Source organism: Parasteatoda tepidariorum, chromosome X2, assembly GCF_043381705.1.
Source record: "Parasteatoda tepidariorum isolate YZ-2023 chromosome X2, CAS_Ptep_4.0, whole genome shotgun sequence".
Lineage (NCBI taxonomy): Eukaryota > Metazoa > Arthropoda > Arachnida > Araneae > Theridiidae > Parasteatoda > Parasteatoda tepidariorum.
Genome location: NC_092215.1, coordinates 42,019,550 through 42,041,865, shown reverse-complemented (window position 1 = coordinate 42,041,865; position 22,316 = coordinate 42,019,550). Strand labels below are relative to the sequence as shown.

The 22,316-nt window shown below is 29.2% G+C and overlaps 1 protein-coding gene across 2 annotated transcripts; it reads left to right on the top strand.

Moving 5' to 3' along the window:
• Nucleotides 1–322: 322 nt before the first annotated feature.
• On the top strand, nt 323–19,748 carry LOC107447775 (uracil-DNA glycosylase). Of its 2 annotated transcripts, XM_016062788.3 has the most exons (8): nt 324–461; nt 5,914–6,084; nt 12,108–12,203; nt 12,939–12,993; nt 13,078–13,120; nt 14,843–14,931; nt 15,012–15,190; nt 19,408–19,748. In XM_016062788.3, the coding sequence occupies exons 1-8, from the start codon at nt 456–458 to the stop codon at nt 19,549–19,551; spliced, it is 783 nt and encodes a 260-aa protein (XP_015918274.2). In that variant the 5' UTR covers nt 324–455; the 3' UTR covers nt 19,552–19,748. The 2 variants fall into 2 exon arrangements, with proteins under 2 accessions (XP_042903439.1, XP_015918274.2); XM_043047505.2 differs by lacking the exons at nt 13,078–13,120; nt 14,843–14,931 and having other exon boundaries at nt 323–461.
• Nucleotides 19,749–22,316: the final 2,568 nt, after the last annotated feature.

The window sequence follows — 22,316 nt, the reverse complement described above, 5'->3', positions numbered from 1 at the left end:
TCAAGTGCCATTGCCCGGTATATATTTGCCCGATACTCCAAACACTGATTTTTCTTCTAATCTATCGTCAGTAAGTATTAAAATATAGAATAAATATAAATATATCAAATAAATATAATAATATCAACGAATAAATTAATATAAAATTGGATATAACAAATATTTCGGACATTCACCAAAGCGACTATGTGATTGTTGACATTCACCGGTGAGAGTCGACATTCTCCAGATTTCGGTTATTCACCGTAACATATATATTACAACTACACAATTTAATTATAAAAATACCTTGACCGAAAATGAGAAAGCACTTTTGTTACTCAAACACAAATTAAAGTTTATTTCATTCCAGTTGCTGCTTCACATATCTACCATTCATCAACTAGAGTTTTCAAGAGAAAATTTCTTAGTCCAAATAGGCAAGCCGAGGAATCAGTTTTTTCAACTCAGCAAAAATGCGGGTATGTATCCGAGACCACAATTGTTCATACGGTTGACTGAATTTGACTACTCTGGAACCGGATGTTGAAAGCCACACAGATCCAGATAACCAGACAGTTCTTGAATGCAAATTAATTCCAGTTGAAAAAAGCGCATTCACTCAATTTTTGACGAACTTCAAAAATAAAAAATAGCAATCAATCAATCTGCATACATTACACAACTGGCCAAACTGTAAAGAAAACACGGCTCTCGAAATTCTTGAAGCAATAACAATCTGTCTATTTCTTTGATGATGGATTTGACAGCCAGCCGCCTTCACAGATTTCTGCATGGTTACGGGAAATCGAAACAAATACTCCCCGTTCGACATTTCTGTCGTCAGCTATTTGTATTTCTGTTTTGGCTTCACAACTGGTTCTTAAGGCTCCTGGGTTGAACTGGGCCTATAACCCTTGATGAACGTGTATGGGCCTCTTTTACCCGATAACATCATTAGGTATGTAGATAATAGAGTGAATTTGAAAGCAATGGGAAAACTCGGGGTAAAATACAGCTTCTTCAGAAACGTATATTTATTTGACGATTGTGTCACGTGAATAAAGTACAAATAATTTGATGAAAGAACAAGGTAACATACTAACACATTATTGAGTACTGTGCCGGAGCACAGACTCCTTTTCCAGAAAACTTACATTGCAGCTTTATCAAAACAAAGGGAGAGAGAAAGAAAGCCTGGTTAAATCTCGGCCTTTTAAACATCGAGTTTCGGCATTGTCAATCAATTACCAGTTACTGAGCATCTTGCATGAATTATTTTACAGGTTGATGAAGAGTTAAGTAGTAACTGACATCTCCCATGAGGAAAACATTGTCTCACGAGCGTGGTTTGTTACAACTTCTGTTGAATGCCCAACATTGAACTTCTATCACATCAACTCGTGACTTAACCAGAGATAAACAACGGGCATAGATTCGGCTGATTTGACACGATTGTCGATTATATTTCCAACAATTCAAAACACGATGCGTGATCTTTAATTGCATAAATAGGAATCACAATGTGTGATCTTAAACCATGAGAGTGTAATTCTAAATCATGTGCATTGGTAGGAAAAAGTGTGAAAATTATTTTTTTCTAGAGATGCATTTTTGGATTTCTGTTTTCAGATTTTTTGATTTTTCACTAAATTCATCTCTGTGGTATGAATAAATATAGGGTTCTATAAAAATTAAACATTTTTAAAAAAATCTGTGATTTTCAAATGAATTTCGCCAAAATGATGTGGTGGCGAAAGGGTTGAAACTAGTTACAAGAATCAATCAAAGTGTAAAGAAAGTTTTTTAGTTGAGATTTTGTGTTCGCAAAGAGGTTTTTATATTATCTAAGTCTGGTATTTGGCAATTTAGAAATGTTACTTCAAAAAATTATGTTAAATATAAAACAAGTTCAAATAATTATGTTAAATATGAAACAATTGTGGTACATAAATTGATATCGATTTTTGCACATAAAATTTTCAGGATTCATCACTTTGTCTCCCAATTATCCCTAAATATACTATTTCAGTTTAATGTACTGTATTAGATCACAGATGTTCAAACTCTACTTCTTTCACCAATTGACTCTTGAATGTAATTTGAAATGATAACTAAGAGAGATATTGTATCATTTTATTCTTTTCTATTTTTGATTTTTTTTTTTTAATATTCCTACACAAATATCATTAAACATTCAAGATAGAATTCAGAAATACCATTTTAACTCTGATCATTTTGTGACGAATTCCAAATTTTACTTTTTTTGACAATATTCTTCAAAATATTACACAGAACGAAGATATTTGCAAATTAGACAAGGCTACTAGCATTAAAGTAACCCTTTCTCAAAAGTTACATATACAAAAATTATTACTGCATTTTGTCTTCATATGGAAACAACAAATAAGATTTTTTTTAATAAAAAGGAGATTATTAATAAATTGGAATAATTTAATTCATACTGTCACATTTGACTTTTTTCATCATACTAAATCCATGTTCTAAGGTTTCTAAAAGATCCGTTTACAAAAGAGATAATACATCGGCAAAATCTTTTTATTATGACTATTTACTCACTTTGATCAATCTCTAATGTTTTTTTTTACCATTCTAGTAATAAATCTTATAAAATAAAGTATAAAGTAATAAAGTATAAAGTATCTATTTTACTTGAGCTATTTTTGGGTAGTTAACAAAATGTACGCGTTTTTTTCCAACTCTCTTTAAAAAATTGATTGTTTATCTAATAATGCATGTATCTTTTGGTCTTTTTGTTTTAGAAACAAGTTTCAGGCATAAAAGATGAATTAAAAACCATTATCTATAAAATGAGTCCTAATTTATGTTTCTACAAACACCCATTCAGATTTTATAGCAAGAAATGTACACATTTTTTAGAAAAAGTGATTTTTTCCCCTTCTAACTTCAGTGATTGGGAGCGGGGTCTAAATGTTAATTTTTTAAGTTGAAATTTTCCAGATATTAGTGTTAGTCATAATAGCACCTTTTTAAAGGTGTGTGAAAGATTCAATAAAAAAGTTTTTCCCAATGTTAATAAAAACCACCCGCATACACACGAATGTACTTTCTCTGAATGAACTTGCCTTTTTCAACGAATACAGATTTTTGACAGCCGAAATATAGGGGTAGCCGCAATCTGGGAAATATGGTCCCAATAGTTTGTTCTGAAGAGCATTTCAAAATTTGGACCCATTAATGTTAATTTTACTTATTGCGTATTTCACCATATCTGAAGAATTTTTAAGTTATTTGGAAAATTTATCTCTCAATTATAAATTTGCTTATCCAAAGATAATTCTATGCAAAATATAACTTTTAGTAAATATTTAAAGTATTTTATTTACTAACGTCGAAATAATTTTGAAATGTAAGGTATTAAGTTTTTTTCATCATATTAGAGAATGTAATTTTACATAGTAAAATATAAAATATGGGTTAAGTCAATCAAATAGTTCCTTAGAAATATGTTTTAAAATTCGATTTTCCAGGAATTAATCAACCGATTTCGCTCGAATTTTGTGCAGGGTATCCGCGCACCTGGAAAGTCATGAAAAATCATGTAACGTCATGAATTTCGGTATTGAACAAAATTTGTCATGAAATGTCATGATTTTAACTATTTTTTAAAAAAAATCATGAAAAGTCATATATTTAGGTAGACGAAAAAGCTAATTTTTAAAATTTCTTGGTGTTCCGAATATCTGAATATCAAAATCCCCACTCACAGTCATATTTGATTAAAATATAAAATGTTTTTATTGTGTTCTTTAAAAATTATGGTGCTCTTTCAAAAAATGAAAGAAAAAACATGATTTCTAGAGTGAATTATCTTTTAAACTTCTATGATTTAAGAATTTTTGTTATTATTTTTTTTATCAATTTAAAATTTTAGCTGAAGCAAGTCAGTCATTGGTGAATTCTTTTATTCGGAAATGAGAACAGAAAAATCAGGAGTATTTCTTTCCTTTCTGATGAACAAGAAAAGTATCTTTAGAATGTAATTCTGCAGAAAAAAAAGAAAAGAAAATTGCTTGCTTTTGTATTTTTTTCAGCTATTTTATTGCTTCAACTCTTTTTTTTACTCTGTTTTTAAATTTAAAATCTACAAATATGAAGGTGCAGAGTATAACAGTTTTGGTTATACCTATCATTTGAATGAATGTTATTATAATGCTTTTTTAAATTTATTGTTGTGTTTTTGTCGGAATTAATAGTAACTTCGTTAAGTCATGAAAAATTCTTGGAATTTGTCATGGAAAGTCATGAAAAGTCATAAATTAGAAAATCTAAAATGTAGCAGATACCCTGTTTGTATTATGCCATGTAAAAGTACATCCTTTAAAAGTATATAAAAAATTGTATACCTTACAATTCAAGTGTTTTCGACCATTATTGAATAAAATATTAAATATTTAATAAAGGTTATTTCTTGCATGGAATTATCTTTGGACAAACGAACTTCGATTTGTGTGAAAAAATTTTTCAATTCATAATAAGTTTTTGAAATAAAGCAAACAAACTACGTAAAAAGTAAAATTATCATTAAGGAATCCAAATTTTAGACTGCTCTTCTGACCAAATTATTGGAACCATATTTCCCAGATTGCAGCTACTCTCTANTTTCTTTCCTTTCTGATGAACAAGAAAAGTATCTTTAGAATGTAATTCTGCAGAAAGAAAAAAAATTTACTTGCTTTTGTATTTTTTTCAGCTATTTTATTGCTTCAACTCTTTTTTATACTCTGTTTTTAAATTTAAAATCTACAAATATGAAGGTGCAGAGTATAACAGTTTTGGTTATACCTATCATTTCAATGAATGTTATTATAATGCTTTTTTAAATTTAATGTTGTGTTTTTGTCGGAATTAATAGTAACTTCGTTAAGTCATGAAAAATTCTTGGAATTTGTCATGGAAAGTCATGAAAAGTCATAAATTAGAAAATCTAAAATGTAGCAGATACCCTGTTTGTATTATGCCATGTAAAAGTACATCCTTTAAAAGTATATAAAAAATTGTATACCTTACAATTCAAGTGTTTTCGACCATTATTGAATAAAATATTAAATATTTAATAAAGGTTATTTCTTGCATGGAATTATCTTTGGACAAACGAACTTCGATTTGTGTGAAAAAATTTTTCAATTCATAATAAGTTTTTGAAATAAAGCAAACAAACTACGTAAAAAGTAAAATTATCATTAAGGAATCCAAATTTTAGACTGCTCTTCTGACCAAATTATTGGAACCATATTTCCCAGATTGCAGCTACTCTCTATATTTTGGCTGTCAGAAATCTGAATCCGTCGAAAAAAAGGCATGTTTATTCAGAGAAAGTACGATTTTGTGTATCATTCGGTAACCTAAAATATCGTTTGCACGAATTAATTAGCATATTTGAGGGAGTTTTAGAACATAAAGATCTGATCATGAGATTAAAAGTTACTCAGGTGGTTTGTAGGACTGGGCTTTATACCGATGTAAGACAATATATCGATTTAACTCCAACATCGTAATACCGATTTATCCATTTCATCTTCAACAAAATTCCGGAGTGAGCATNTATATCGTCCAGCCCTAGTGGTTTGTTTATTTTTTTGTTCGCTTTATAGTAAATTGCTTGCCTCAACAATTCTAGTAAAAGAAAATTAAGAAGATAAGTATGGTTTATTTATAGAACTATTTGTAATATTTCATGCTTCCAACATAAAATAGCGTTTAATAATGGGTAAAAAAAATTTCTTTCACTCATTGTTAACTGCAAAACTTAATTTTTATAGAATTTATAGTAAATATTTTTATGAATTTTTTCTGCTACCACCAGTTGCTTAACAACATTGAAAATACTAATTTGTTTCCTTTGAAGTGTAATCAAAAGCTGCACACAATTTAAACTTTTTATTATTTCAGAAAACTCCTGCGAAAATTCCTAAAGTGGTCACTACCAAGAAAGTTCCTACTGAAATTCTCTCTTTTTCACTAGATTCAAGTGACAATTCTCCTAAAAATGTTGAATATGTAGTTGGGAAGACATGGTTAAAAGAACTTAAAAAAGAGTTTAGTGCAGACTATTTCAAAAAGGTATATTTCTTGCTTTTAACTTAATCAGACACAGGTTTATGTCAAATAATTTTTTTTAAAACCAACTTTTTTCTCTTTTAATAACTGTTTTAAAAGTTAATATTTTATTTTTTATATAAATAGTTTTAGTTTAAATAGTACCTAATGAAAAAGTAATAGATTTTCTTATAAATGTTTTCCCCTTTTAAATTTAAATACTATTGGGAATCTACATTCATAATTCATCAGGCTTCTCCTAAGGAGGATCTCTTTAGCAATCCTCTCCTAGTCTTCGACTACCTTTCAGTCAACGAACTCGTGGATCTTGTCTGACTCCGTCAGACAGTCAGGATAAGCAACAACAACAACATTTCTTTAAATAAACATAAATTCAGTAAAACCTCCATTAAGCGGACATTCTAGGGACGGAAAAAACTGTCCGTTTAGGAGAGTTGTCCGCTTACAGGAAGGGTACCCTAATAACGAAGTTTAACGCTGTTAATTGTTTTTAGAATATTTTCAAAGATGTAGAAATAATTTAATTTACAATAACTATCTACAAGGATATTTCTTTAAGCTTTAAGAAAGAGAAAAAAGAGTAAACGAAGAAGTTTCATATAAATACATAATTCTAAATGTAGTTACAGATAAATTAATATAATTTTCCTATTAGCACAGATACTCAAGTCAGACATATGATATTGAATAGGAGATTTCAGTCATCAGTCGGTTTCAATTTATAGGTAAATATAAAGTGTAACATCCCCTTATACCTACCTATCATTGGATGGGGAACATGATTGATACCTTCTTGAAAGTAAACCTCCCACGATTCACAGTCATTCCCAGCTAAGTTATGAGGACCTATGATCAGCTATCAAGTGTCTGAATAAGTGTTTCATTTATATGAACACATCAAAGATTATATTTCTGTTCTCTTTTTTACTCCAGCTGTGTTAAATACAGTCCTCAAATTGATAAGAAAATTTAAAAAAATTTCAATGGTGAAGAAGCATTGTGAGCTTTTAAGATGTCATTTTAACTTAAGGGGTCTTATAACCTGTNAAAAAACTGTCCGTTTAGGAGAGTTGTCCTCTTACGGGAAGGGTACCCTAATAACGAAGTTTAATGCTGTTAATTGTTTTTAGAATATTTTCAAAGATGTAGAAATAATTTAATTTACAATAACTATCTACAAGGATATTTCTTTAAGCTTTAAGAAAGAGAAAAAAGAGTAAATGAAGAAGTTTCATATAAATACATAAAAATTTAGAAAAATTTAGTCCGGTTTAAAGAGATGAAAAATTACGTTTCAGTGACAAAATGACTGTCCGCGTCCGGTTACGGGAGTGTCCGCTTTGCGGAGAATGTACATAATGGTTAATTCATAGGAGATTACCGGGGAATTAAAAATATGTCCGTATTGAGAGGCGTCCGTTTTGCAGTAGTGTCCATAACAGGAGGTTTCACTGTATATAATTTTTAAATAGCTTTCCTTCAAAAATATCTATGAAAATGAATTTATGCTTGCAAAATATTCTAAAAATGCTTAAACTAATTTACAGCATCACCAAAACTCTTTTCTGATTATTTTTAAAATTAGTTAAATGATGTAAATTTTGAACAAGTGAAAATAAAATGTAAGATAAACTTTTTTGAAACTCATGCTGAGCATGTTTGAGTATAGTCACTGAGAGTGTGGATAGAGGAAGAAGGAAGCGTTGTGCATAGTAGTTGCTATTTGAAAATGTGCCAAAATTTCTTTTTCATGGGTTTTGTTGGATTCTGTTGTTTTGTCGTGTAACTACCACTACGATTATTAAACATCAATTCACTGGTATATAAGACATGCTAACTTGATTCAATCATGGGGTACCTTTTTATAGATGAAGGTTGGCATTGTCAATAACAACTCACCCTCCACATTGGTGACTTGCAGACGTAAAATAAACACGCCTATCTTGACAGTAACGCCCACTTCGATCTGGTAATGCCTACTTTAATGGATGGTCCACATTGAACAGTTGACTTGCTACTTGTGATTGCGACATTATCCACCTCCTCGTGCTGTTGCTGCTCAATCTCGTCTCGATCACGTCAGCCTGTATACACTCGACTGCTAAAGGCAACACCGGAGCGACTATGACCTTGAAGTTAATACACCTCTCACATTCAGCACTCAAAAAACCCAGTGACCTTAATCCAGCTCTCCCGATCTTTCACAAGTACAGCAACCAGTGGTATCCGTTCATTGAATTCTATTCCTGATAAAATCCTGGTGGGGGAGTATTGTGGAGTAACTACCACTACGATTATTAAACATCAATTCACTGGTATATAAGACATGCTAACTTGATTCAATCATGAGTTACCTTTCGATAGATGAAGGTTGGCATTGTCAATAACTGCTCCCCCCACAGTTTTATTAAATAAATTACTTATTTAATAAATTACATTAAATACTAACTAAACTAAACTCAGCGGCGCGACAGCCCTAGAGGGCCAAGGCCTACTGTGCCCATCTCAGTTTTCTTGACCTTGGGACATTAAATACTAAATTACATTTCATTCACTAAGAATTTTTAAATAATTTTTTTCATGAATTAAGTGAAGAATTTGTAAAACTTGATATAAACATGGAATTTGTAGATGATCGTATTGTTACAAATTAATGTGGTAGTCTGCTCAAGTGTGCTAGTGCCATCATCACGAAATATTTTTTAAAGAAATAATACAGTTAATTTTTGATTTCATTTTAGTTAGATTTAATGATTCTACTTTTCTTAATATAAAATATGTCAATTATGTAAAATGTAAAAAATCAAAATTGTAAACTTTTTTTTTTGCAATCGTATATTTCATTCATAATTTTTTTTTTAAATATGAAATTGGTTCCTGTAATTTATTATATTATACAAATGTTTTTCTTATTCTTGTATATGACTTCTCCAAAATGAATTTCACTCCTTGAAAAAAATCTCAGCTATATCTTTGACTATATTATATGAATTGTAATTTTACTTGAATGTGAGACTAATAATGTAAGATCAGAAATTTAGTCATTTTAAGGTAAATGACATATGCCATATGTTTTCCTCAGAAGTGTAGATATTTCTGATCTTGAAATTGTAATTAATGATGTAATTTAGTAATTAAAAGTTGCATTCATTATTTATAGCGGTGTACTTTCTTAGGCTTCTGTTATTTTATTAAAGGAAGAGATAAACAGATATTTTTTGTTCAGTATTTAAATTTGATTTACTATTTTGGAATTTTCTTAGATATTTTGCATATGTTGCATGTTGAGAGGTATTATGTATGTTGGTAATTTCAGTCAGAAAAAATTCTCAGTCTTGGCATTTTTTCTAATTTACACCCACGATCAAGGTTTGTAACTCTTCTCTCTGGTTTAAACCTACCCTCAAAAGGTTTAACATAGATCAAACTGAACTAGATCTTCCTTAAACTTCGTTTCTGCAATGCAGCTTGGTTTAACTTCGGGGTTTAGACCAGGTTTAAAGTTAAACTTTGTTCTGACAATTCAGTTCTCAAGGTTTAGGTTAAAAGAATCAAGGTTTTTCATTTTGTTCTAAAATCTGTGCATTAATTGCAAATAATACCTTTGTGGTATTCCATGTCAGTATAATGACACTTTCACTTTGCGAAGATTTCATCCTAAATTCACATGGTATTTTGATGTTTATTTACAGCACTTGAAGCTAATGATTTCTACATAGTTAATCACGTATGATGGTTTTTAATACAGTATTAGTTTGACAGACTTGATTCGCAATTATTTTTCAAAGGTTTTTCAGTTATTTTTTCTAGATTTTATTAAACTGAATTTCCAACTTTTTAAAATGCTGATACTTATATTATGATATTGTTTTTAAATACTTAGCTCTCGATGATCGTATTCCAAATTTATTCGGTTCAATTGATAGTTTTTTCAGATGTTATGAGCTATGGTTTTCCATGCAAGATAAACTCCTTAGAAATCATTAATTGTGCCACTAGTTGCAAAAGGTATTTCTCCTCAAATCTTGGAAATGTGTTTTTTGTTTACTTTTTTAAGATCTGAGTAAACTTTTCCACTAAACAGTAACATGAAAACTTGGCAAATCCTTCAAATTTACGTTTCACATGTGTTTGAAAATCACAATATGCTGCAAAACCACCCACTTTCATGTCCACTAAATAGCACTTGTTGTCATTGCATAGTTGTTTCTTGTTAATTAGCATTATGGTGTCTTATTTGTGACTGGACACAAAGATTCCAATTGAGGTTTCCCCCCCCCCAACTTTGGAAAAGTTGTGGAAACTGTGTTTCCTAATGAATCTTGAAAAAGAAAAGTGATTCTTCCTCATGGAAAAGAAACAAAATTAAGGTTCTGAAGTGTGTACTATGCAGTTTATTTAGTTTTGTATTTTTTTAAGCACAGTTTTACTTATCTTCCAAAATGTAAGTAGAAATTTTCACAGATAAATGTAATTTTGTTGTGAAAGAGAACTTTATTTTTTTCTGTATAAAAATAAACTTTAATCAGTCAGATATCTTCCATTCTGTACTGTGACCTTTTGCCATCTTTCTGTTAACTTCATGATCCCACACTCATGGAACTTCTAATCCTTATCAGCAAAAAACTCAACCATGTATGATTTGAGGTCATCTTCACTGAAATTTTCACCATTTAAAAGGTTTTGTAAACTTCAAAATAAATGATAATCTAATGGTGCAAAGTAAGGGCTTCACGGGTAGTTGCAAGTTGCAGATGAATCGTTTTCCACCATAACAATTCAAGACCTCTCACATCTTTAGCAACAAATATAAAATTATTAGATCTTGGTTGGGAAGTGATATCGCAACCACATTTAGACCAACTCTTGCCCCATAGAATTATCATGTATTTCGAAGTATAGAAATTTTTTTATGGTAAAAATTCCAGTAATAACAATGACTTTAAATTGCTCTTGGTTGAGTTTTTTTTCAGATGAGGACCAGAAGTTACCAGAAAGATGGCGAAGGGTCATCGAATAGCATGGAAGATATTTGACTGATTAAAGTTTATTTTTTGTACGGAAGAAATTAAGTTTTTTTTTAATACTAATTAACCGAAATTATTTTCTTGCCAACCCAATAACAGAACTGTCTGTATTAACTTCCATTCTCCTATTTAAAAATGTATTTTTTTTTTTTTTTAAATTTTTCTTAACTTGTAGAATTTTCTTATTTTTTTTGCCAAGGTTTTGACAGTGTCTTTGACTTTCCAGTTTTTTTTCTGTTGGTGTCATCTATTTGATTTTTATCAATATTATTTATCACATATTAATGAATTGCTAGAATTTTACAATTCTATGTCAAAAATAAGATTATGATGCTTAAGTTTTGAACACTTCTTCGTAAAAAAAAATTTAAAAATTTGTTTTCAAATTTCTTTTTATTTTAATCCAATTTAAGGGTATACATTTTTATTTTCTATACTTTGAAATGCCTATTCTTGCAATTTTAAAAATTGTAATAAGTGGTTCACATGTGCCAGTGTGTAAAAGTTAATTCCTTTCACAAAATATTTTATTGTTACTCAGAATGATAACAGTAAATCTTCATTATGTGTTAATGTGTATCATGCTAGTAAATGACACTAAGACGATGCCCTTGGAGTAAAGAGAGGGTGCTCTAAAAATTGTACCAAGAAGTATGACCTCATACACTTAGGTAAAAATTAAAATATTTAATGTTAGCACATTAAATAATTTTATGTTATTACTTTTTTTTTCATTGAAATAAATATACATCTAACTATTAATGTTGATATGCTCATAAATGTCATAAAAAACATTGCTAAGTTTTAAAAATAAAATTTTTCATATAAACTGTAACATGTGTTTTGTTTTTGAACTACTAACACATGTTTATGTAATATAATATGACAAGTGATAAGGGGGAAAAGGGTAACGTGTGACCAAGGGGAGAAAATATATTGTAAAAAAGTGTGACATCATTTATGGATGGCCCATTACATTAAATATATTTATTTTTATAGTTGAGTGAGTTTTTGATCAAGCAGAAATTGCAGCATACAGTTTATCCTCCTACTTGTGATATCTTTTCATGGACAACTTCAGTAACAATATATGATGTAAGTAATTTCGAATCTATGCTATGTATATAAGTATGATATATCTTTCTATGATTCTTCTAAATTTAGGTCAATACTTACATGTAAGCAATTAAATTAATATTCATTTTTATTACATTGAATTAGATTAGTGGTTATTAAAGTGGTACTTTAGTGACCTTTAAAATAAATAATGCCACTGTCATTGATATAGTTAAAAGTCTTTGTTTTAGTTAACTGTCTTGTTGTAACAGTTATCTTTTACATATTTTTTGATACATACTCTATGACTAGCATACTAAATAACAAATTTGTATTACAAGTTTTTATGGACTGTTTGACTGTCTCAAACTTAGTCAAAATATTAAATTTTGATGTTTTATAAACAAAAGAATTTTTTTGTTGTTAAAAATTGATACTTTTGTTTGAAATGTTTGCTATTTCATGAGAAACAATAAATTTCAAAAACAGTGCCAGACACCAAAATTTCTTCTCTTCCTCTAATGAATGCAAACAATGATGACACAGTATGCTGCATAAGCAGCATTGCTTTCAATAATTTGTTTTATAAATGTCTTAAAAATCAATTATAGTCCTATGCTTTAAATTGGGGAGTACATATTTTTATAATTTATTATTAGTGAGATCCTCCATTTTAGTTTTAAGAAGAAGTGCACTACACTCTTAAAATCTCAGGAATAATATTTGTTTTGAGTAAAGCAAATTATTTTTTTTCTTTTCTTTTTTTAAAATCAGGTGAAAGTTGTTATATTAGGCCAAGATCCTTATATCAGACCTGAACAAGCACATGGTAAGAAAAATCATGACTTTCACTTATCTTATTACCCTTGTGAAATATTTGTTTATAGAATGTATATTTTCATTTTACTATTAGGACTAGCTTTTAGTGTTCGCAGAGGTGTTGAAATTCCAAAGAGGTAAATTTTGCTATATTACTATTATTATAGAGTTATATTAAGTATAGTAATTTTCTGTGTATTATCCACAATGATGTATAATCTATAGGGGGCGAACAGAAATTGTAGTCCTGAAGCAAAAGATAAAATTTAATTGGATAATCCGCAGCTTCTGCAGCAATTTGTTTAACGATAGAAAAATAACGAATTCCAAATCTCCTCCTCCCACCAGCAAAATCTACTATATTTGTTTATGTAATGTATATTTTCATTTTACTATTAGGACTAGCTTTTAGTATTCGTAAAGGTGTTGATATTTTAAAGAGTTATTTTAAGTATAGTGATTTTCTGTGTATTATCTGCAATGGTGTATAATCTGTAGAGGTGGGCAGAAATTGTAGTCCTGTGAAGCAAAAGATAAAATTTAAGTGGATAATCTGCAGATTATACAGTGGTTTGTTTAACGCTAGAAAAATAATAAATTTCAAAACCCCTCCCACCAGCAAAATCTACATATGCAAGCGAATCTAGGTCATATATGAGCCAACCGGCATAGGCAAGAAAACGGGTAAGCAGGCTTGTTATCATGTGCAAGGGGCATTTACTCAGGATGCTAAAAGATCATGCATGTGAGTTAAGAGATGTTGTGGAAAGAAAGGTTTGAAGAGTTTTTCATGGGTAAATATATTTCACCAAAAAACTTGCTCGTATCTCTGAATTTGAATGTGCAAATTTTTTGCATGCAGTGCAAATGTTTCCTTACACTTTAATGGCTGACGAAAGTTGCTAGAAACTTAGCAATGTCTGATGCCCAGAAAATAATTTAGCAGATTATTTGCATTATTTGTTTAATTTTTTATCAGCTAATCTGCAGATTATATGCAAGGTATCCGCTCACCTGGAAAGTCATGAATTTCTGTGTTGAACAAAATTTATCATTAAATGTTATAATTTTTACTATTTTTTTAAAAAAAATCATGGAAAGTCATGGATTTAGGCCTCCGAAAAATCTAATTTTTAAAATGGAATCCCCTCCCCCTCTTTAATCTTGTTCCAAATATCTGAATTCCTAACAAAATCACCACTCAGTCATATTTTATTAGAATATAGTCATATTTTATTAGAATATAAAATGATTTTATCATGTTCTTTTAAAATTATGGTGTTCTTTCAAAAAATGAAAGAAAAAACATCATTTCTAGAGCAAATTATCTTTTAAACTTCTGTGATTTAAGAATTTTTATTATAATTTTTTTTTTAATTTTTTCAATTCTAGTTGAAGCAAACCAGTAATTGGCGAATTTTTTTTATTCCGAAATGAGAACAGAAAAATCAGGAGTATTTCTTTCCTTTCTGATGAACAAGAAAAGTATCTTTAGAATATATTTCTGCAGAAAAAAATTTATTTTTTGCTTTCATATTTTTTTCAGCTATATTATTGTTTCAACTCTTTCTTTACTCAGTTTTTTAAATTTAAAATCTATAAATATGAAGATGCAGAGTATAGCAGTTTTGGTTATACCTATCATTTCAATTAATGTTGTTATGATGCTTTCTTAAATTTATTGTTGCGTTTTTGTCTGAGAAAATAGTAACTTCGTTAAGTCATGAAAAATTCTTGGAATAAGTTATGGAAAATCATGAAAAGTCATGAATTTGAAAATCTAAAATGTAGCAGATGCCCTGTATGTGCTTCAAATTACAGTGCGTTTAATTTTTATTTATTTATTTTTTTTATTTTAGCTTAGCAAATATGTACACTGAACTAGCTAAAAATATCAAGAATTTTGTTCCTCCTAATCATGGTTGTTTAAATGGCTGGGCCAATCAAGGTGAACATAGATAAGTAATTAATAATAATTTATGTATACCATTCTTACTATTAGTTTAATGCATCGTAATATCTTTCCAGGTGTTTTGCTCTTGAATACCTGCTTGACTGTTCAAGCTGGAATATCAGATTCTCACAAAGGACAGGGTTGGGAATTATTTACGGATGCTGTCATCAAGTGGATCAATGAAAATCTCAAGCATGTTGTATTTATGCTATGGGGAAATAATGCTAAAAAAAAGAGTGAACTGATAAATAAGGTGAGTATTTGCTTAATTATTTTAAATTGTGTTTTTGATTTAAATAGGGGGTGATTCATAATTAAGTATACAGTTTCCAGATGCTATATGGCAGAGGTGCACAACCTTTTTGAGAGAAGGGCCACTTGCACAGCAGGTTGACTAACGAAAGGCCACACATCTATTTAGACATGTTGACTACAAATGTAATAATATTTATTTTAACGTTAGTGTTCTAATTTTTTTTTATCAGTTAGTTTAGTAATATATTTCTAGAAAATTAAAGGTGCTCAATTATTAGAATCCATTCAAAAATAAAAAACTAATCCTTTATTTTTTAAATTTCCCTTTTTATCTTATCAAAAATAGATTTATCAAAAAAAAAAACAAATAAGTAAAATAAATAAATGAACATTGGAGAAAATAAATGATTTTTTTTAATGATATCACACAATACGAAAATTAATTTTAAAATAAAGTTTAAACAGAAGCTTAATATAAAAACAAAGCTCTAATAGTTCAAAATAAAATTCAATACTTATTTGGTAATATACTTAATTATTTCTTTTTATTGATTATTATATTTTTTTACATAGTAAACATTTTCTTTTTTTTTACTGAAAAAGATCACTAACAAAAAAAAAATTGGAAATCAACATAACAATTGGAAATCAACAGTTTAAAAATTCACATTTTCTGCAACTTTGAGAATTTTTCAGGTTGTAATAACATTGTATTTAAATTAGGGATGTAACGAGTGTTTGGCCCCTTTGTCAAAAATTCAGTTGGTCGAGTGAGCAGCCAAATATCCAGCAGAGTACTTATTAGAAAAGTATTATTTTTTTTTGAATTTGTATAGATATGATAAAGAATAATATAAAATCGTATTTTTAACAATATTATTGTTTCTAATAAGAAATAATTTTTACTCAAATTTGTTAAATTTTAGAATCCATGTTTCAGCACATGGCTTGCAAATTTATCTTCTAGAGGACAAATGGAAAATTTGAAGAATTGAAACTAGATTACTTTATACTGAACCACAAGCACTTCTTTGCACTTCTGCTTTTTATTTAAAAAAAAAAATTCAATTCAAACTAGTCAATTCTGTCATTTTTTCGATACTTTTAATTCTATGAATTAAGAAAGATTTTTATTTTTGCTTAAATTGAGATTTTCAGTATAAGATTTTCATTTAAAAAATTAAGAACGTTTTTGTTTAGCTTTTTTTTCACCTTCTCTTTTTATAGATGTTTTTATTAAAACACATCAATTTTTTAGAGCATTTCTCTTAGACTATTTTCTTGACTTTTTCTGATAATTGGAAAGCTGAGATGTTCAGCTTTAAAATTTTTTTCAAAAATTAAGATTGATTTTTATTTTCACTGTTTTGTTTCTCTGTATCTTTAGTTTTTATGATAGCACGGCATTTTCAAAAGCGTTTCTGATAGGCCTTAATTTTAAGCGTTGTTTTATGAATACTTTTTTTCCAGAAAATATTATTCTTAGCATTGTAGTTTTGGTTTCAGTGTTGCTATGCTCTGCTAAAAATTGTTGATCTTTGGCCCCGAATATACAGTATTCAGTCTATTATTATTTTTTCTCGAATATTCGGTATTTGACCAAATCACAATTCATTACTACATTCAACCAAATCACATTCATTGCCATATGTGTCAATAAAAGTTCATGTGTAGTAATAACATCTTAGTTAAACACCGGAATCGTCAAAATAATGTGGAAAAGTATAACTATAATTGAAAAAATTTACCATGTCAATTTTCGCCGTGGATTATGCAAAAGTGTGTTTTTCACATTGTTCTATTAAACATTTTCTCAATTCATTCAACCACAATCCATTTCGGCTTAACATTGGTCCGTAACGTATGATAGCACCAATCATGGTACATGTTTGATGAAATACTTGGGAGTCCACATGTGTGTCTACTGAGCTGGATTCGGTGAGATTCTTGCACTCTCATGTGCAACTCTGCTGTCTTTTGCAAGATATTCTCAATTTTAGGCCTCATTTTCCACCCTCTGAAATCGAACCCAAAAATCTCTCTAGGGTGGCTAATACAATCAAGAAAAGAGTTCTTTGTCAGAAACTAGTTATTTTATAATCATGTAAAGTCTTTGAAAATTATTTTGCATTTTGTTAATGTATATAGTGTTTAAAAATGTTTTTTGAGTGCTTGAAAAGTACTTTAAAGGTGCTTATTTTTTGCTGAGATTTGGCTATGCACCCTATAGAAAGTCTCTTTAAGTGCTTTCCAACGGATAATATAATCTATGCTAATCTCAGTTGTAGCAACTGGTGTTTCATGCTGTCATTCAATGAGGAGGCCCTCGTCATCAAACAACACAAAAAAGAAATATGAAAATATACAAAAAATAAACAATAGAGCTTGCAAAATTGTAATAAAACAATCACAAAACATGAAAAATATTAAGCAGTTAATGGTTTTATAAAGTGCTGTAGATGACCAACTGTAGATGTAGTCACACTGGAATTTTTATGTTGTCCAAGTTTCTGCACTTCATATCCATCATTGGCTTTCACAGTCACATTTTTATAAAGTCCATGAAATTTAGGTCTCAATTTCAAACCAGTTTATGAAACATACGTTGCATTTCGGATTGCGAGTCATAACCTTGTGATATGTAATTTACGCGATCTTCATGTAATGTGATTTATGTGTAACATATCACGATTTGTATACATACAATTTAAAAACTAGGCATAGTGAATTGCATTCACAAAGTTTACAAAAAATCGTGTTTTGCAATCTACGATCAATTAAAAAATAGTTTGGTAAATCTTAATTTGCTATCTGTCAAAATATTGTACTACAAAAGATTTTATTATGTCCAAAATACATTATCGATATTTTGAGGAAATAAAACGATTTTGTTTTAAAAATTGAAACAGATATGCTAAATATTGTTTTTCAATTAATTTTAATATGCTTCATAAAATTTTTCATGAAAAGTTATACTGGTGCCAGTATTTAAAAGTTGGCAAATATTGTAATGTCAGTTTGAAATTTTTGTTTATCTTCAAATTGATTTAAACCACAATATAACTATCCAACCATTTGCATTAGTAGTTGTGGGCTACACATATTACAAGATCCCCATGGTGCTTGAAAAAACCTTGAAAGTCCTTGAATTTAGTTGAATGAAAACAGGGCTCTCAAAAGTCCTTGAATTCTGCCATAGGGTACTTAAAAAGTACTTGATTTTTTAGGATTTAAAATAATAGTAATCTTTCTTACAAAAAAGCAGTAAAAAAATAAATAAATTCGAAGGAAAATTATAGAAATTCTGATAGAGGCAATTTTTAATGCTTGAAGTGAAAAGGGGTTAAAGAAGATGCAAAACTTTTCTCTCCTAGATTTTTCACACCAGGTTATTGTTCATCTCTCTGATATTTTGAAAGCTGAAATTTCTAGCAAATTTTAGGTTTTGTAGTCATAGTTTTTGAACGATATAGTTTTTAATTGATTTAGAAATATGTTCAATGTGTTAACTTCATTATTATGACTGGTTAATATTGTTATCCTATTTGTTCTTTTAATTTATGTACGAAGGATAATTAATTTTTTATCATTTATAACCAAATTTTTACATTTAGTTTTTGCTGCTAATAAATACAATTTAGTTCCACGGGTTTCATTGATTATGAATAAACATCGTGATTCACATTAAACTGGATTTACCAATTGAAATTCATATAAAATGTTCTACGAATTGCGATTTCAATGAAAGTGATTAATAAATCACATATCGAATATTGCTTTAAAGTGATTTTCAAATTACTCATCAGGATTCGTATTAAGATATTTTATAAATCACACATCATTATTTCAATTAAAGTTATTTCTGAATCATAAAAAGTGATACGTATTTAAGTAATTTCAAAATCATGCCTCACAATTCTGATTCTAGTAGTTTACAAATCACGCATTGCAATCCACAAAAGAGAGATTTAAGAATTAACACTCTCATCAAAATAATTTACGAATCACACATAGCTGTTCTATATTAAGCACCTTTCGAATCACAAATTGCATCATAATGTAATTCCATGTAATTCTATTCACATGAAAACTATTACATAANATGAAAATAAAATCTCCCGCAAAATGCGGGAGAGTTGGCAGGTATGTATATATATATATAATGATGACATAAAGAAAATGTATGATTAAAAATATATTTCTAATGTTTTTTAGAAAAAGCATTTAGTATTGACTGCTGCACATCCATCACCTCTGTCTGCACACCGTGGATTTTTTGGCTGCAATCACTTTTTTAAAGCTAACGAATATTTACAAGAGCATGGCAGAGGAGAAATTGATTGGACATATTTGCCATAAAAGGTTGGACTTATTCATTATCATTACTGCCTACCTAAAAAGGTTTCTATATATCATTTTGCAACTCTGTTCTCTTTTTTGTTTTCTTTAAATGTTTGTCATCAAAAAAAGATTTTCAACAATTTTTTCATTTGTAAAGGTTTTTGTGATCACATATAGTTGATTTTTTTAGTCAATAAATTCTATATTTTTCCTGATGCTGTTTTAGTTTTAAATGCTTTTTAAATTTTGTTTTTTATGTTTTATTAATGATTTCTCATTACAAACCCAAAAAAGTAGAAATATTCTAATAATTATTCCAGGGTTCAGAAGGACCTGAAATATCTAAAAATATTAGGAAAAAACAAGATTGAGAAAACAAGATTGAAGAAAACAAGACCAAAGACGCAATTTTTCACTATATCAAATCATGAGAGAAATGCAGACTTTCCCCGCTTATGTTCGTGCAAATTTTAAAAAAATACATAATAAAAAGCTGAATTGCTTCACTGTTCTACATAAAACAGTATTACAATACATGAGCTGGAGAATTGTTTATTAATTTACTTACTAAAAGCATAACATAAGTGCGTTTAAGGCACATTCTCACGCGCATTTGGAATATGTACCAGATGAACCAATCAGCAAGTTGCTTTTCATTTTTTAATTTGACTCATGCTTGTTTTAAAAACAAGCATACCTAAATGTGCTGATGCTAATGATTAGTTAATGAAAAAATTCCTATGGATTTTCTCACTTTTTGTGGAAAAATTACTGTGAAAGTGCCGATTTTTGGTAGAATTACTGAAAATGTTGATGTTCTGATAGATTTTTTATTTTGGTGCTGATTATTTTAGGTTAATTTTTGTGAAGGTACTAAGAAACAGTAGCGAAATTAATCTGTATTAGTCTCTGTTCACTGTACTTTATGTCAATATAATAAAGTATAAATAAATTTTTTTAATTGGAATACCAAAACGTCTAAAATACAACTATTTTTCATTCAATAATTAAGTTGGAACACAGTATAAAACCTTCCACCCTGTTTCCAGAGAACCGGAAAAAACTTTGCTCCATTTCCCCACCATTTTGATCTAGAACGACTAAGTCATCCTTGAAGCTGAGTAGAGGGAAAAGGGGGATTCTTTTTCTCCCTGTTCAATCAAACTTAAAGCAGTAGCAGACTTAGATAAAATGAAGTGAACCCAGAATTTATTAAAAGTGTTTTAATTTCTAAATAAGCCACAATTTAATAAGCTGTGCCGAAAGCTTATGAATTAAATCCTGTGACTTGACCTAAAATCGATATCCATAACAGTGAGTTTACCAACTAAATGCGAAAAAACAACCCTCCGCTAAGAAAACCAACCGCTGTCTATCCAATTCTCAATACTTGAAAGTCTAATGAAATGGTATAATCGCAAGGAAAGTGTGGCTGCACAAAGCAGGGAAAGGAATTTTCCTCAAATCAGCCTGCCAGATTGCCTACCCTTTTTTATTATTTTTCTTTTATTTATCTTTTTTTTTTCATTTTTTAAAACAAAATCAACATCTCGTTAACAAAATGAGCAAAATCAGCTAATAAAAAGTGGTAGGAAAATTTAAAAAAAATTACAATGCTATGCTTTATTATACAAATACAGTAGGAAACCGATTATCCGGAATGATCGGGACCATCGCTATTCCGGATAATTGATTTTTCCGGTTTTCTGAATTGCTACAAAAAACCGTTTTTGTTATTGTTAAACCCAACTAAAAAAAAAGTATTTGGAAATAATCTTAAAAAGAAGAAAAAACGATGAAGTATTACACTCTTCTTTTCAAAATGATGGTACGGTAAACATCTTTCAAAAAAGAAAGAAATATCCTAAAATCTTCTGAGGAAAAATTTTTTTTTTATTTTTAAAATGGCGTGAAAATTTATCGAATTTCGTTCCGGTTTTCTGGTTTCCAGATAACGGGTTCTGTACTGTAGTATAATAAAGTAAAAGAGTGAAGTTAAAATACAAATTTTTAATTAGAATACTAAAACAGCTTAAGTGAGTCGAATTTTTTAATTCAATATTAAGTATTGAATATAGTTAAGCTGTATTGAATAATTTTTTAGCGATCCAGGAAATCAAGAAATTCACTGATTTGAGATAGTGATGGTCTACACCATTCCGGATAATTGGTGCTCTACTGTACTTCAGAGTAAAATCCTAGAAAAAAACATGGCTGAGGGTTAATTCTATATTATGAGCGATTCTTGAATTTAGGCACAATTTTTTATTTAACAAAAATAATTGAAGCTTTTAAACATGAATTACTTAAGTTTATATAGGACAGACCAAACATGCACTTAAATTCTGATTAAAAGAGCATATTAATTATATTAGAAACCAGAAATTTCTTGATTCATCTATTGCACAACATTGTTAGCTTGAAAAACAGAAATCGGGGTTGGTACTCACTGGGAAGTGTCAGAGAAAATGAGATTCAACAAAAAAGTCAGGGAATGACATAATTTTACCCCAAAACCTGGAATTGTCGCAAGAACTTTTCAACCTATCGAATCTCGCAAATAACCAGATACTTTACGCTTTTGTCAACGGTTAAGCATTTTGATATTAAAAAAATATATTCAATTTAATTGACAAATAAACAATCAATTGGTAGAATATTGACAGGGTTGAGAAACCAGAAAAAGTCAAGGAGTGTGGAAATTGTCCAAAAAATCCAAGGAAAAGTTAGGGAATTTAAACAATTTTGATCTGTAAAAGTGAGGGAGTTTGATTTCACAAGCT

What these genes read in the sequence shown, in the direction of transcription:
- LOC107447775 (XM_016062788.3), top strand. An exon ending in CAGACCTGAACAAGCACATG is followed by an intron (nt 12,994 to 13,077) that starts GTAAGAAAAATC and finishes TTTTACTATTAG; the next exon opens with GACTAGCTTTTAGTGTTCGC. An exon ending in GGTGTTGAAATTCCAAAGAG is followed by an intron (nt 13,121 to 14,842) that starts GTAAATTTTGCT and finishes TTTTTATTTTAG; the next exon opens with CTTAGCAAATATGTACACTG.